The sequence below is a fragment of the Anabrus simplex genome, chromosome 1, assembly GCF_040414725.1.
Source record: "Anabrus simplex isolate iqAnaSimp1 chromosome 1, ASM4041472v1, whole genome shotgun sequence".
NCBI lineage: Eukaryota > Metazoa > Arthropoda > Insecta > Orthoptera > Tettigoniidae > Anabrus > Anabrus simplex.
In genome coordinates this window covers 1,450,886,889-1,450,902,907 of record NC_090265.1, presented here as the reverse complement: position 1 = coordinate 1,450,902,907, position 16,019 = coordinate 1,450,886,889, and the positions used below count along the sequence as shown (strand labels likewise).

General features: G+C 39.4%; 1 protein-coding gene across 1 annotated transcript in view; it reads right to left on the bottom strand.

The window, feature by feature from the left end:
• The window catches only part of LOC136879392 (probable cytochrome P450 6a14), a 66,209-nt gene that overhangs the window by 30,216 nt on the left and 19,974 nt on the right, over nt 1-16,019 (bottom strand). The window contains exon 2 of the mRNA XM_067153212.2: nt 7,776-8,733. Within this exon, the coding sequence (XP_067009313.2) occupies nt 7,776-8,712 (937 nt within the window). The 5' untranslated portion in view covers nt 8,713-8,733. The remainder of the gene's footprint in view (nt 1-7,775; nt 8,734-16,019) is intronic.

The window sequence follows — 16,019 nt, the reverse complement described above, 5'->3', positions numbered from 1 at the left end:
TCTTTTTGCATTTTTTTGATTTGTATTACCGTGTGATTTCTTAGATCATTTTTTCATTTCTTTTAAATTGTACACGTTAATATTAATTTTGTTTTATTTTGTTTTGTTTTATTTTTAACTTTGTTTTTTGTTGTTAAATTCTACATAAATATAGATGAACAATGAATGCTAATAAGGTACTTAATTGGATGTAAAACCTGTGTGCTTTCAGATAAGTAAATAAATAAATAAATAAATAAATAAATAAATAAATAAATAAATAAAAATAATCTCGTCAAAAATTTTATCCACAAGAAATGAATACCAGAACTCATAAATTTAATTTTGCTTAAAGTCACATCCTTACTAAATTCAACCACATTAAGAAGGGCTCCGTTCCATTACCAGCCGTCATGAATCCCACTGAGTTCAAAGGTTGTCTTTTGTCTGCACGGAAAGCAAGTCAATTGCGAGTCTATTCTATCCTACGTCGCTGAACAGTACAAATAATGAGCAATGGAATAGAATGTACGCACACTTTTCGAATTGAGACTTGGAACCATATTGTACAAGAAATGTGATTCTGCTACGATACTCATGTAATATGATTGTTTATCGTTTTCTTCATTGTTCCACGGCGTTCGACACAAACTACAAAGATAATATCTCTCCTTACTATTTCCATCAGTAAACTGGACGAAGAGCAAATGATGGGACTTTTATTTCTGAGAAAAGTAATATGAAATTATTGCTTGAAATTATTAGGCATAGTAATGTGGAGAGACGTGAACGAAAGCCATGTAACCGTCCAGGCTTCTCCAGCCCTACTAATTTAATATAATATCATTTTACGCGATATCATTTGATATCAAGTTTATCCGCCATCGGCAATTATTTGTAATAACATATTTAGTCAACGTCAATCATTTGTAATCAAGGCATTTTGGAATCATATTGTATATATGATAACATCGTTTTATTATTTAAATTATTATATTATGTAGGATAAGAATTCATTATGTTGTAAATACGGTCAATATGTTGTGACATAGTTGTTTTCATTTCATCTCATATTTGTGTATACGGAGGGTTATTCTTGAAGCTTGGGATTTTGCGTGCGTTATGGGTTTATCTTATGACCAAGGCTAGTAAACAGCGACCCGTGCGCGAGGCTTGCAAGCTGGTCAGCTATATCATCGCCACGCCTTCTGGACTTGTCGAGGAAGAAGAGAAAGGGAGTTGATGCTTCGATCTATCGAATCAGATACTTCGTTGTATATGAGTTTTGAGATTGAACTGTTACCAAGAGTGGGGGTGAGCCCGGATATATACTGATTCTCAACAGGAGAACGGGACCTTAGGACCTTACGACCTTACAACCTTACAACCTAACTACGGATACTCCATCACTACTACTTCTACTGTGAACATCTACTTTGTACGACGTGATTTGATTTTTGAAACAGTGTGTGGTCGCTCCGCGACACAGTTATTTTTGTACAATGTGTTGTCGCTTCGGTTATGTTATCGGATCTACGAGAAACGAAACAAGCTTATGGCTTGTGTGATATTCAGTAAATATTGTGGACGAAGAGCAATGTTTAGTTCAAGTCTATGGAATTTCGGTACAAGTCTGTACCGTATAATTAGTATAGCTCAGTTGGATTGAGATTTCTACTAATATGGAAAAATTCATATCTCTGAATTTTCTCCTCATACGATCAACGCTGATCAGTTTTTACAAGTTTAGGGCCAATGTCTAATTTAAAGACTAGGCAAATAGGGAGTGTTAGTCCAGATAGCCCGTACCATATCAGAGAAGGAAGGAAGGATGTCCATGGAGCAAAGTCTACATCGAGAAGAAGAGAACGAGCAACCACGGAAGCCAGATGACTTCAACGGAAGCTGTAATTGGTGAGCTTCAATTAGATAAAGCAAGCAATAGTAAATTCAGTAAATTATAAATTCCTCCACGCTTTAAGGAAACTTTTCCGATTCATCTCATTTTTTTTGTATAATAAATTCATTTGTATTTTATATTGCGTTAATTTTCTTTCTTAAGCGATACTTAATGGTTAATTATTTAAAATCCTACCCCTGTGATTTAAGTATAAGTCTCTATGCTAGTATTTAAAACTGTAAACATGGCGCCCAAACATTACATAGAGAAATGGGGAACCATGGAATGTTAATTGTTTCTATTTGCGTGGCAATTTGCGGGCAAGCCACAAATAGTTTATTTAATATTCATGTGTCCCAAGATAATAACTTTCATCTCCCCAAGTGTTTTGACGAGAGGGAACAGTTACATTTGTCGCACCAACGTGGAGCTCGAAAACCATTAAGTATTCGTGGAAGGAAAGCAGTAAAGTAGAGTCTGTGTTTGTGGGGGTTAAGTGAGTGTCCATATAATTTTTATGTGTGATTTTGGGGGAATCATCGCTGCACAAGGTGAAAAGGACATGAAATTACGTAGCGGAAACTTAGTAAAGGGAGGCGAGACGCTGAATTCTAGGAATGTTGTAGATGAAAGCATTGAAGTAGATAAAACGGTAGAGAGTGGTGGGAGCATGGAAAATAGCACAGAATCTTATGTAACTAGGATGGAGGGCGAGAAAGAAGGTAATACGAATAGTGAAATGAATATTCGGCAACTGTTTTTAATGATGCAAGGGATATTAGAGCAAACGAAAGGGATAGATGAGATTAGGGAGGAAATGAAAGGGATAGATGAAATTAAGAAGGAAGTAGAGAGAACGAAAACCGAAATTAGCATAGAAATAGAACAGACGAAAACCGAAATTAGCAGAGAAGTTAATGCTAGGATGGATGCTTTAGATCATAGATTAGATGAAGCACTAGAGCAACAGAAACTTTTTGAGAATCAGTTAGCGGAACAGGAGATGAGACGTAGCCAACATGAGAAGGTGGTAGAAAGAAAGTTAACTGAACATAGAAGCGAAGTCATGGAGTTGGTAGAGAAAGAAAATTGTAAAGTTAGGAGCGAAGTAGACCAGCAGATCACAGCAATTAATTGTAAAATGCAGGAACAAGTAGGAGAAGTTACTAAAGTTAGAGAACAAGTACAACAACAATACGATGATCTGTGTGGTAAGGTAGAGACTAATGCTAAGATATGTAAGGAAATGTTGGTGAATGACGTAGAAACTAGAGAGAAAAGAATTAATGAAAGTATTGCTAGGACGGAGGCACAAATACATAAAGAAATCAGAGAAAAGCAAGGTAATATAGGAAGTCAGTGCCATGGTACTAATTACATATATGAAACTAATTTACCTAAATTTAATGGGAGGCAGACGAACCCTTTAGATTTTTAAAACACTGTTAAGAAACGGTTTGAAAAGCGAATAGAAGAAGGAATCATTGAATGGGAAGAAGCGTTAGAAATAATTGGTAAAGCTTTTATTGGGGAAACGAAATCATTGTTTGCGGTGTATAAGAGCAGCATGACCAGTATGGTGGAATTCCAGAATTATTTCACGGAAAAATTTTGGAGTGAAGCTATACAAAGCAGGGAAAGAGAACGCATTGTCTTTGGGAAATTTAGGCCACACGAGGGAGTTTCTATGACCGAATATTTTCTGGCCCACGTTATGATTTGTAAAAATGTAGATGGGATGTCAGCGGAGAGAGATATTGTGAAGTTATTATCAGACATTTTCCCAACAAAATCCGCGAAGCTAGCTGTATGCAACAGATAGAGTCTATTCAGGGAATGGAAAGATTGCTAGCAAGTTTCGATGCGTTAGGAAGTAGTAGTAGTACACGAGAGCACACAAACTATCAGACACCACCCAGAAGACAAGAACACAATCACCGTGGTCAGTTTCAACCGAGACAACAACCTGTGGGTAATCAGTCACACCAGCAAAATAGGAATGTTCAGAGGGAACGCAATGTAGAGGAAGGTACAAGCCGAAATCAGGATACAAGGAGACACAGTAATTTAAACTGATAGTAGACGGTAATGAGAGATCAGATTATCAGTCTTCAGAACATGTTGCGAGAAATTGTGTAATGACGCACATGAATTATGATCGCGATGTCAGAGATGAGATATTAAGGGAGGTGGAAATGGATCAAGTCGATGTTGGTAGTAAAAGTGAGAACCCCGTTGTTACGATCGTTGTATGGAGGGCGCAGTATCAGGTTTTATTGGATTCAGGCAGTCAAAGATCATGTGTAAGTTTGAAATGGTATGAGGACAGAAAGAAGGAGAATATTGAGATTGAAGAAATGCCTGTGAAATCCACATATATCGTCACTGCTGTAGGTAAACGATCCAACCAAATATGTAAACAAGTTGCCATACCTATTTGTATTAACGGGAAGTCGAAAATTCAGATCTGTCTTGTTATTCCGAATCTTATATTTGATGTTATCTTCGGATCTGACTGGCTAAGTTTATACTCAGCTCGGTTAAATTACAATGAGGCGATAGTATATTTAAGGTGGGATAATGAGGATGTTAAAGTCACGTGGGATGCCGAAGTTCAGACGAAAGTGGACGTTTGTAACATGTGGTGTGTTAATGAGGTTTCAAAAGATGAAGAAGAGAGAGCGGATTTTAAGTTGTGTGAAGTGTGGTTAGAGGAGAACTACGATGATACTTTGAGGGAAGCGGTAGGTAGTAGCAATTTGGAAGAAGGTCAGAGGGGCCGATTGTTGTATGTGTTGAGAGAACACAAGGAAGTATTTTCATCGAAACCTGGCAAAACACATGTGTATGAACACTCATTTTCAGTGCTGGATAAAAGTATATTCGCTGGACCAAGATATCCGATACCACATAAATATGCTAAAGCGGTAGACAATCAAATTGAAGCTATGTTAGAGGATGGTATTATTGAAGTTACGAGTAGTCAGTGTGTCAATCTTTTATTGAGTAAAGCGACAGGTCTTAGTTGCAGTAAGATTATTAGTGACAGCTATGTTCAGGAATTAGGTACGCCTAGTAGGTTATTATCTGATAGCGGTTCTCAATTGACATCGAAGAAGTGGAAGGCTGTGATGACAGAGTTAGGTATCACACATGTTTTTTCCTCAATTAGGAATCCGCAAGGGAATATGTGTGAACGCACGATGAAGGAATTAGGTAGGATGTTTAGATCTTTAGTTCATGACAAGCACACTGCGTGGGTTGGTTCTTTAGCGTTGATTGAGAAATGGATTAACATGGTTCAGCATGATAGTACGAAATTCACCCCATTAGAGGTTCATTTTGGCAGCAATCCAAGGAATGAGCTGACAAAAGTACTAGGTGTTACACAGGAACCTCAGCGGGACTCTCAGATATATGTCAGATTAGCGAGAGAGAATTTGATTAAAGCGACTGAGAAGCGTAGCAGACAGCAGAAACGTCAGGTGTTAGACGAATTTCAGGTAGGAGATTCTGTTCTGTTACGTGTTCCCATGCTCTCGTCCATTGAAGAGAAGGTGACGAAGAAATTCTTTTTGTTGTATCAGGGTCCATTCCAGATTCATTGTCGGGTTGGTCCTTGTGCATACAGATTGAAGGATGGTAATAGTGTCATGTTGGGGACTTATAATATTCGCTCTCTGAGAAGATATATTTCTGCGAATTAAGTGTAATGTCTCCCAGGTGTTGTTTTGACAACATTAAATGTACTTGAGTTAGAAAACGTGAATTCATGTATAGGTTGTGAACCTAGACCTGACACCATTGTAGAAGCCATGAGTAACTTGGGATTTTTTTGAAACTGCAGAAGGAAATTAATGCAATAATTTTCTAAGTAGTAATATTTTTGCAATGAAAACAAGAAATTGCTTGCGGCCATCTATGAGAGGTAAGCCACGTGTGATTACGTGTGTGTGTGTGGTGTATATATTATGATAACCTGGAACTGCCGAACACTTTGATGGTGAAGTGCAAAGATAGTGTTATTTACCTGTTGTTTTGTTGTAAATATTATGAGTGTCACTGACAAACTTTCGCAAGAAAATTGGCAGGATTTATTACTAATGTTATCTGGTATCGTTGAAACAGACACTCTACAGTGAGATACAAGCTTTGATTATGTATGTTTTTATTAAGTGTGTGTCAGATGTAATGATGTATATATCAGCCGTTTTGGTGTAGTGTGTTATTTTCATATATGTTATATCTGTAAATAACAGGAGGGCGTATGTAACCGTCCAGGCTCCTCCAGCCCTACTAATTTAATATAATATCATTTTACGCGATATCATTTGATATCAAGTTTATCCGCCATCGGCAATTATTTGTAATAACATATTTAGTCAACGTCAATCATTTGTAATCAAGGCATTTTGGAATCATATTGTGTATATGATAACATCGTTTTATTATTTAAATTATTATATTATATAGGATAAGAATTCATTATGTTGTAAATACGGTCAATATGTTGTGACATAGTTGTTTTCATTTCATCTCATATTTGTGTATACGGAGGGTTGTTCTTGAAGCTTGGGATTTTGCGTGCGTTATGGGTTTATCTTATGACCAAGGCTAGTAAACAGCGACCCGTGCGCGAGGCTTGCAAGCTGGTCAGCTATATCATCGCCACGCCTTCTGGACTTGTCGAGGAAGAAGAGAAAGGGAGTTGATGCTTCGATCTGTCGAATCAGATACTTCGTTGTATATGAGTTTTGAGATTGAACTGTTACCAAGAGTGGGGGTGAGCCCGGATATATACTGATTCTCAACAGGAGAACGGGACCTTAGGACCTTACGACCTTACAACCTTACAACCTAACTACGGATACTCCATCACTACTACTTCTACTGTGAACATCTACTTTGTACAACGTGATTTGATTTTTGAAACAGTGTGTGGTCGCTCCGCGACACAGTTATTTTTGTACAATGTGTTGTCGCTTCGGTTATGTTATCGGATCTACGAGAAACGAAACAAGCTTATGGCTTGTGTGATATTCAGTAAATATTGTGGACGAAGAACTATGTTTAGTTCAAGTCTATGGAATTTCGGTACAAGTCTGTACCGTATAAATAGTATAGCTCAGTTGGATTGAGATTTCTACTAATATGGAAAAATTCATATCTCTGAATTTTCTCCTCATACGATCAACGCTGATCAGTTTTTACAAGTTTAGGGCCAATGTCTAATTTAAAGACTAGGCAAATAGGGAGTGTTAGTCCAGATAGCCCGTACCATATCAGAAAAGGAAGGAAGGATGTCCACGGAGCAGTCTACATCGAGAAGAAGAGAACGAGCAACCACGGAAACCAGATGACTTCAACGGAAGCTGTAATTGGTGAGCTTCAATTAGATAAAGCAAGCAATAGTAAATTCAGTAAATTATAAATTCCTCCACGCTTTAAGGAAACTTTTCGGATTCATCTCATTTTTTTTTTGTATAATAAATTCATTTGTATTTTATATTGCGTTAATTTTCTTTCTTAAGCGATACTTAATGGTTAATTATTTAAAATCCTACCCCTGTGATTTAAGTATAAGTCTGTATGCTAGTAAATATAAATTTTGGTTTACAGTTTTATTTAAAACTGTAAACATGGCGCCCAAACATTACATAGAGAAATGGGGAACCATGGAATGTTAATTGTTTCTATTTGCGTGGCAATTTGCGGGCAAGCCACAAATAGTTTATTTAATATTCATGTGTCCCAAGATAATAACTTTCATCTCCCCAAGTGTTTTGACGAGAGGGAACAATTACAGCCAACAGTGACCTTTTATACAAATGCTGGATTAAATTAGTATAAGATTTTTTGTGACACATATAGGCCTACGATCACCATAGGTACATACCTAATTTGTCATCATCTGCGTGGTCATTGACATCTCCATTTTCGTGGTTAGTGCTGTCATGGTGATGATCCTCTATCTTCCCCTGGTTCTTCAGCTGGATCAGTAGCTGCAAAAAGTCGTTTCGCTTGATGTTATTTTTCTCGCGATACTCCACTGTTTCTTTCACAATTTTTAGGAAAAAATTGGTCACTTTCTTGTCTATTAAGCTTAGTTTCAAGACGGTGGATAACTGGGGTACTATTCCAGTAACTAAGCGTTTCATTGCTACTAGAGTACTCGTTTCGAATACTCGCCTCCCCATCTGACGAAATTCTGAATTTTCATCATCCATAGAGCTACAATGAAGTCCGAAAGCACAGGTACCAATAATATCGGTAGTGAATTTAGCAAGCACTTCTTTCATTTCCAGAATGTCACTTTTATCATTGCATTCTGATATATATTTATCCAGTTGAACAGAACACTCTTCCATTAACTGGAACATCATTTTCATCTTTCCTGACGTAAACGTGGGTGTCAGTTTAGTTCTTAAAGCGCGCCAGATGGGTCCTGAAAGACTGAAGAGATGTTGGCTGAGGGGATCATTCTCAGGATCTACTTTTAATCCTCGACCTTGAAAGTGAAGGAAATCCTTCACCAATATTTGCTTTATGAGTTCTGGGTCTCTTATAACAACGATGGGATACCGGAAGCGGAATGCTCCACCGAATCTGTGACCCTCAAGCTGGTTGTAAATATTCTGAAATCCTTCTCCTAGGTTTTTACGCACTGTAAATATTTCACGGAAGTTACCAAAGAACGGCTCTGGTTTTGCATAAGGAACTCCTCGTTTCTTCCAGTAGCCGAAGTTGGAATTGAAGTACCACGCCAACCATCCAAAGAGCACTCCTACAAGAGCGAGCACATCGACCAAGAAGCTCCCGAATACAAGTCCCATGGTGCAGCGGTTAAAAATACCCTGTGAACAAGATAAAACAATAATTATAACAAAGTCAAACAAACTAAAGGTCATTCCGGTATATTACAATATATTTCTGAGAGAATTTGGAGTAACTGTTTGTTAGGTCATCAGCCCGAAGGCTCATTCGATCCCCAAAATAGCACCAATAAAGGTTAAGCGATTGTAAGGAAACCACAAAAACTAAAGGCGGCGCTAAAATGAGACGTAATAGGGAATATGAGGAGTAAGGTAGTTTGCTATTGCTTTCCGCACTGAGCCAGAAAGTGGCATTGCAGCATGACCGACACTATGAAAAGCACCGTTTATTACATCGAAACGTACAAACCGCACTCCAAATGTTATTACTCAGCACCACCCACACGTCCGGCTCCATGGCTAAATTGTTAGCGTGCTGGCCTTTGGTAACAGGGGTCCCGAGTTTGATTCCCGGCAGGTTCGGGATTTTTAACCATATTGGTTAATTTTGCTGGCACGGGGGCTATGTGTATGTGTCGTCTTCATTATCATTTCATCCTCATGACGACGCGCAGGTCGCTTACGGGAGTCATATCAAAAAGACCTACACCGGGCGAGCCGAACATGTCCTGCGACACTTCCGGGAGTAAAGGCTATACGCCATTTCATTTTTGTTACCGCCCACACCTCAGCAGCTTCCATACTGTCACAGCCATGAATGAGACTGGGACTTCATTGAAGCCATACTATTTTGCTCTGGCCTGTGCCAAGAGACAGATGTAAAAATACTGTATCCTGCATCCATCAAGAAATGGAAGCAGGAGTTCGGAGAAATTACCGGATAGTATAGTCGGAATATTACTAAGAGAGTACAAGATGAACAGTGAAGTGGATGAAGTCATCCGAAGGAGTTTACCAGAATGTTCGCTCAACAGCACAAAATTTGGCCACTAGCTAAAATCGAAGAATCCACCACACTAAAGACCCAGCAATCAGGATAAACCCGTACAGCACTGGCCATAAAACGAAAGCATTACAAAATCTTGCTTGTAGACAGCACTGACAAGGGAACATCCACAATGGTGAAGTCGCCGATCGCGATGAAACTTAGCAAACACATTGAGGTACATGTAAAAACAATGCTAGCATCAATTCTAGGCGCCAACATTCATTAGCGCGTTAACTAACGGGCCTAAAAGTTGCGACATTTCAAGTTCGGCGCGAACAGCGATGAATTCCTCCTGACCAATGCTTAGCCGGAACACTGCTTTGTGCCACACCTCTGCTCCTCCCCTCCGCCGCGCCTGGTTCAGCTCCACTCGTTTCCATCTCCCCGCGCTGCCGTCTGCTTAGCTGTCGAACAGAACCTGTGCTACACTGCGTACGCTATCAGCCTTCCTCATAGCTCTCCCTTGGAATTTCCACATTGTATAGGCAGTTTACATTGTTGTACCAGTTCGTACAATAGCCATGTACACTTTTACGTATGTAACTGCCATTGTACCCAGAAGACTGTAGTGTGATACTTTAATATGGCTACTTGTTGAATACATAGACCTCTGTCAGCTATAGCGCAAAAGTACGAGTAAGTAGGACTACAGCTCTGCCTGTGATTACGGTATATCTACTGCATATATAAATGCACATCTTTATTTCCTTTTAAAGACTTTGCTTATTACGTCAATCATTCCATGTCATACTCATATCAAAGTTGTCTATGCATTTAATTGATTTATGTTCGACAACCATGGCTGCAATTGAAATGTGTTGTGCCTTTCGCTGCAAAACATAAATACATCGTTCAATACAAGCACAAATAAAACATTCTATCTAGATTCCTTATACCAGAGTACGTAATACGGGAAATACCAGCAGTTTCTAACTCGGAGTTTATAATTGCTGTTGTTCTGATTTCGTTTCGTTATGACACAACTGATAGTGTACACAAAATGGGGGTAGTGGAGTGGGCATGAAAAGAAGGTCTGGACCTGTAACCATATTTTGATATCCCGAGGTACAACATCTCATTACATTCATTGAGATCCTCTACCCGGGCACGTAATTTCTTTAAATAAAAGGATATTTAACGTTGTTTCAAGGTGGGTGATTTATTTTAATAAATTTCATATGTATGTCCACTCTAAATGACACTACCGACAGCTTCAAGGTGTTTCAGACGTAAATAACAATTTAAGCCTAGGTCGGACGCAGTACCTTATACCACGTTTGTCCACGCCCGATGGTGTTTAACTCGGGGTTGTACCCACGAATTGACAATCCACCGGAATTAGCAGGAATGAAAATATAACATTTGCATAAAATATGAGTAAATACGTTTAGGTTATTTATTATCATTATGTGTGAAACGGAACGTGATTTAAAGGATTTCAATAATTATAGTACGTAAAGAAGCAAAATATAGTACCGGTCTCGTTCCACAGCCAAGCAGTCGGCAAGCGCGAGGAGAAGGGAGAGGAACGTGCCGGCGAGAACCACTTGGAGGGTAAAAGGCGGTCCAGAGGGTGTGTCTCCAGACGGGAAGTGTGTGTGCCGGCTTAGCATTGGCCAGCAGGTATTCTTCGCTGATCGCGCGGAACTTGAAATGTCGCAACTTTTAGGCCCCTTAGTTAACGCGCTAATGAATGTTGGCGCCTAAAATTGATGCTGGCATTGTTTTTACATGTACCTCAATGTGTTTGCTAAGTTTCATCGCGATCGGCGACTTCACCATTGTGGATGTTCCCTTGTGAGATCCAATTTCTAGATCATCTCATTACTCACAGACATAGTCCTAGCTGCCTGAGCACAAGGAGGGCCATGACTCAGAATATATCCGAGATGCTCATTCGTATTCCATATCAACTGGTTTCCCGACTCTCAGGACCACTTACTAGACCACTCAGCCGTTAGCCGTAGTTCACGAACTAGGACGTGACTACAGTAACCTGCACTACGAACCATAAAACTAGGTGGAGAAGTTATCAACAACCTGAGGTGGTGATGGTGGTGGTGGTGGGGGTGGTGGTAGTGGTGGTGGTGGTGGAAATTATTGTTTTAAGTGGAAGTACAACTGAGCAACCATCATATATTAACGCTAATTAGTGGGAAAATGGATGACGTTCGATGAAGGTACAGACAGAAAGGTGAAGGAGCATGAAGGGCATAAAAATCAAAGGCTTACAAACCTGATACTATCGGAGTCGGAAGAGAACAAAATTTGACCAAAGAAGGTTGGATAGGAAAGATGAAAGCGAGGAGCCTGGTACAAGGAGGTGGGAGGAATGATATACTCAACTAACGGGAATCATAGTACCCCTTTTCACCGGGACTTAGGACAGGAAAGGGATACCTTGGGTGTATTCGACGTCCAGCATTCACAGGGATTAACAACCTGAGGTAGGCTGATGACACATTACTTGCTTCGTCGGAAGTTAAACCAGTGGCAGTTCGTGACATTTTACTCTGGCAGGGCCATGCCGCCATCTCTTTCCCCTCTCCAATCACTGACCAGCACCACGCTACTTTTAGATGCATAATAATAATAATAATAATAATAATAATAATAATAATAATAATAATAATAATAATAATAATAATAATAATAATAATAATAATAATAAATCATAATTTTTGTTACGATATAGTAACGTGATTATTACATTATTAACACAACCTTGACTAAAAACTTGCGTTTTGCATGAAAAAATGCCTAATATACTCAATATGTTTGTGATACAGAACACTCCAAAGTTACAACAGAACATCCATACAATATTATATCTAGACTATGCTAAATTCAGACTGATAATAAGACTAATGGTTACTACATTAAACTTTGATAAATATGTAGATCATTGCTGATTTAAAGCATAACAAAACTACACTAAATCAATATGCCTATAAAGGTAGACCAGTTTTGAATGTTTTTCATATTGCTAATAAAAAACGGCACTGACATAACATTGATGAAATCCGTAAGCAATAACTGCAAGAAGCAATAAAGGAAAAGGACACTCATTAATCGCCAACATCATCTAGATCATTGTCACTCTCTTGGCTTGTGGTGACTGACTTCAGGGACATATACAATTTATGATACTGGGATTTAATAATACCTTGCTTGCAAAGATCTTGTAAATCTTTTAACTTTCCAACCGAAATTGGAAGAGGTTGTGAATAGACCCTCTCTAAGACTATGTTACAGTTCTGTTTCCTCCTAAGTGCTTATCTCTTGTTTCCTACAATATGCATTTTGTTGAATTCTTCATACATGTTGTACTTGAAGTAAACATGGTTGGGATCCTCTTTCAAGTACTTCAACCACACATTGTTCATCCATCTTACTTTTTGACCACTAACATCTTCTGTTGCATTGTTTATAAGAACTTGCTTTACTTTTCTAAAATCAAAAAAATCATCTTGTGAGATTTCTTCTACTTCGTAAGGTGATTTTCTTGCTCGGCGGATGACTGTATTCCAACCAGATGTGAACACTCTTCTTCTTTTTTCGATCATAGAATGTACCATCCTCTATCTGTGTGTGGGCTGGAGTAAGATATTTGGGGTTGATTTCAGGTATATTTGTTTGTAACGTGCTCCCCTACGTATCTATTACTTCAAGATTTCTACTTTACCATCTGTCAACTTCTCCGGCCTACAGCGTGTACTTCGACTGCTTACCCAGCCCGCTATGCACTCTACTACTAGTGGTGTGCGCGAGTGACGCTTGGACTCGCGAGAATCGAGTCTGGCGAGTCCGAGCCTCTACGAGTAACCCGTGCGAAGTACTCGAATCTCCACGGTGACGACACTATCCGTAACTGCGACCTGTAGCCGAACAGTCGGAATATATACTCCAATCTTTAAGAATTATTACAACGGCTAAGTAAATGATGACCATAACGTGAAACACGCGAGTGTAAGACCACAACATATTTGTTTCAAAATGCCATTCGTTTAGTTTGTCACACAATGGCATTCTTCTTTTTCTCCTTCGTCTACATTTAGTTGGGCTGTTTCATTACAGCGCATGTGTAGCGTAACGGTTAGTGTTATTAGCTGCCAACCTTTAGACCTAGGTTCGGTTCCCTGTACCCCCAGAAATTTTAGAATGTCAGGAGGGCTGGTATATGGTACATGCAGCTCACCTGCAATGGGGGTTTTCCTGAAAGGAGCTGCACCACCTCGGGATGAGGACATAAGTTTGCATTTTTGCTTTATATCGCCCATTATATCGATTTCGATTCCCGGCGGGGTCAGGAATTTTAACCTTAATCGGTTAACTTCGCTGGCACGGGGGCTGGGTGTATGTGTCGTCTTCATCATCATTTCATCGCCATCACGACGCGCAGGTCGCCTACGGGAGTCAAATTAAAAGACCAGCATCTGGCGAGCTTGTCCTCGGACACTCCCGGCAATAAAAGCCATACGCCAATTCAATTTACTGCTCGCCCTCCGTCCCCTCCCCTCTACCGCTGCATGTATACGCCACGTCTGTTTCTCGTATATTCTGGACTCTGCCTTCTTCCACTATAAATGCCTGCCCTGGCCACGAACAGCAGTCAGACAGACATCCTGTGGCGAACTTTCTGAACTTTCGACGGCTGGCTGGGTGAGCAAAAATTGATTCTATTGTGCTTTCAACTCCTAAATAATGAACTATTATTCTCTTCCATGATGCAATTCAGGCTGGATCCGGAGTATTACATTTTGTGTGGCAACTAAAATTATTTACGAGCATGTTCATTCTGAACTTGATTTGTAATTTTCAAGCCATTATTGCCACTAGACTTACTTCGTCTACATACGCTTGAAGAGATAATCATATTAGTGATTTTTCCTTGTTTCGGAACAGTGTGTACGCCTAATTGGGTGCGTGGCTAAACTACTTTCTGGAAACTTTTATGCAGGCTGAAAATCTTCCTTACCTCACCAGCCCTTTGATTTCTTTTTTCTCCCCTATTGCTCCTTTTTCCTCTTTCTAGGTCACCCTGGTATTTTTATTGTACAGTGGCCTTCATGGTTTTATATATCTTTCTGAACGTAGTGCTCTTTCTAATAGGGTTAGTCATATTGTAATCTAGTCATCATTTGCAGGATCGAATCTAATCTTATTCATTAATCCTGCGTATTAAATTTTGTGAGCCTCACTGCTGCCATCTTCACGGCACTAAACCTCATTGCTGCCACCTTATGCACGTCGTGGTGCGGAATTTAAAATCCACGGCCTTTTTGGCTGTCATCTTTAACCCCGTGGGCACGGAATTTTAAACAGCAGAACATCGCTAACCTCACTGCTGCCATCTTGACAGAGCTAAACCTCACTATTGCCACCTTATGCATGTAGTAGTGGGAAATTAAGCATAAAATGTTAAAATCAAAAGTGCAGTGTTCCAGACACTAAAACACTATCAAGCAGGTACTTATTTCTGTTAGAAAAACGCATCTCACTGCACCACTAATAGTTCGGGGATTTTATTCTTTATTAGGTAATTCTCATAAGACGTAACCCCTGAGTTCCATTCCCTGTTATGTGTAGCATGAATTTCTTCGGTTCTGAACACAAAGTTTTAACTCATGATCATTAGCACGGTAACCTTTTCGTTTTTAGGACGAGACAGTTATCAGTTTTCCGCGTACTTGTAGTAGGAATTACACAAATGTTAAGCAGTTTAGGTTGTAACTACTCATAGTAGAAGGACTATAACCATAAGTCTGGTAGATCATTCAATGCAGTTGTTTATTGAAGAATAACCACAGATATACACAACACGAATAGATTACATTACTGTAAGATACATTGTAAACAGTCATTGATCATGAACAATAGAAGTTACACATCGTCGCGAGTTTGAAGTTACAAGATATAAGCCATTTACCAATAGAGATTAATATGCTATACCTAACAAAGTAGAAGCGCTCTTGCAGATAACAATCGATAGCGTGTTTACATAGAGTTGCATAGTTAAAATCAGAAGAAGCAAAGTGTTGAACAATAGTAGTTACACATCGTCACGAGTTTGAAGTTAGAAGAGATAAACCATTTACCAATAGAGATTAATTTGTTACATCTAACAAAGTAGAAGCGTTCTTGCATATAACAATCGATGAGGGTGTTGCTGCTGTCAAAAATGTACGAACTTCAGCTCACTCCTTCTGTGAGGAGGAGGGCGCGGGGAGGTAGAGGAGGAGGAGCCTTACAGCTCCTTAGCCCATTAGCCCTTTAGCAACTTAGCCCAAGGAAGAGGAGCAGGAGGGGGCGGTAAGAAGAGGAGGTCTTTAGCCCATTAACACTTTAGCATATTAGCCCTTTAACCACTTAGCCCTAG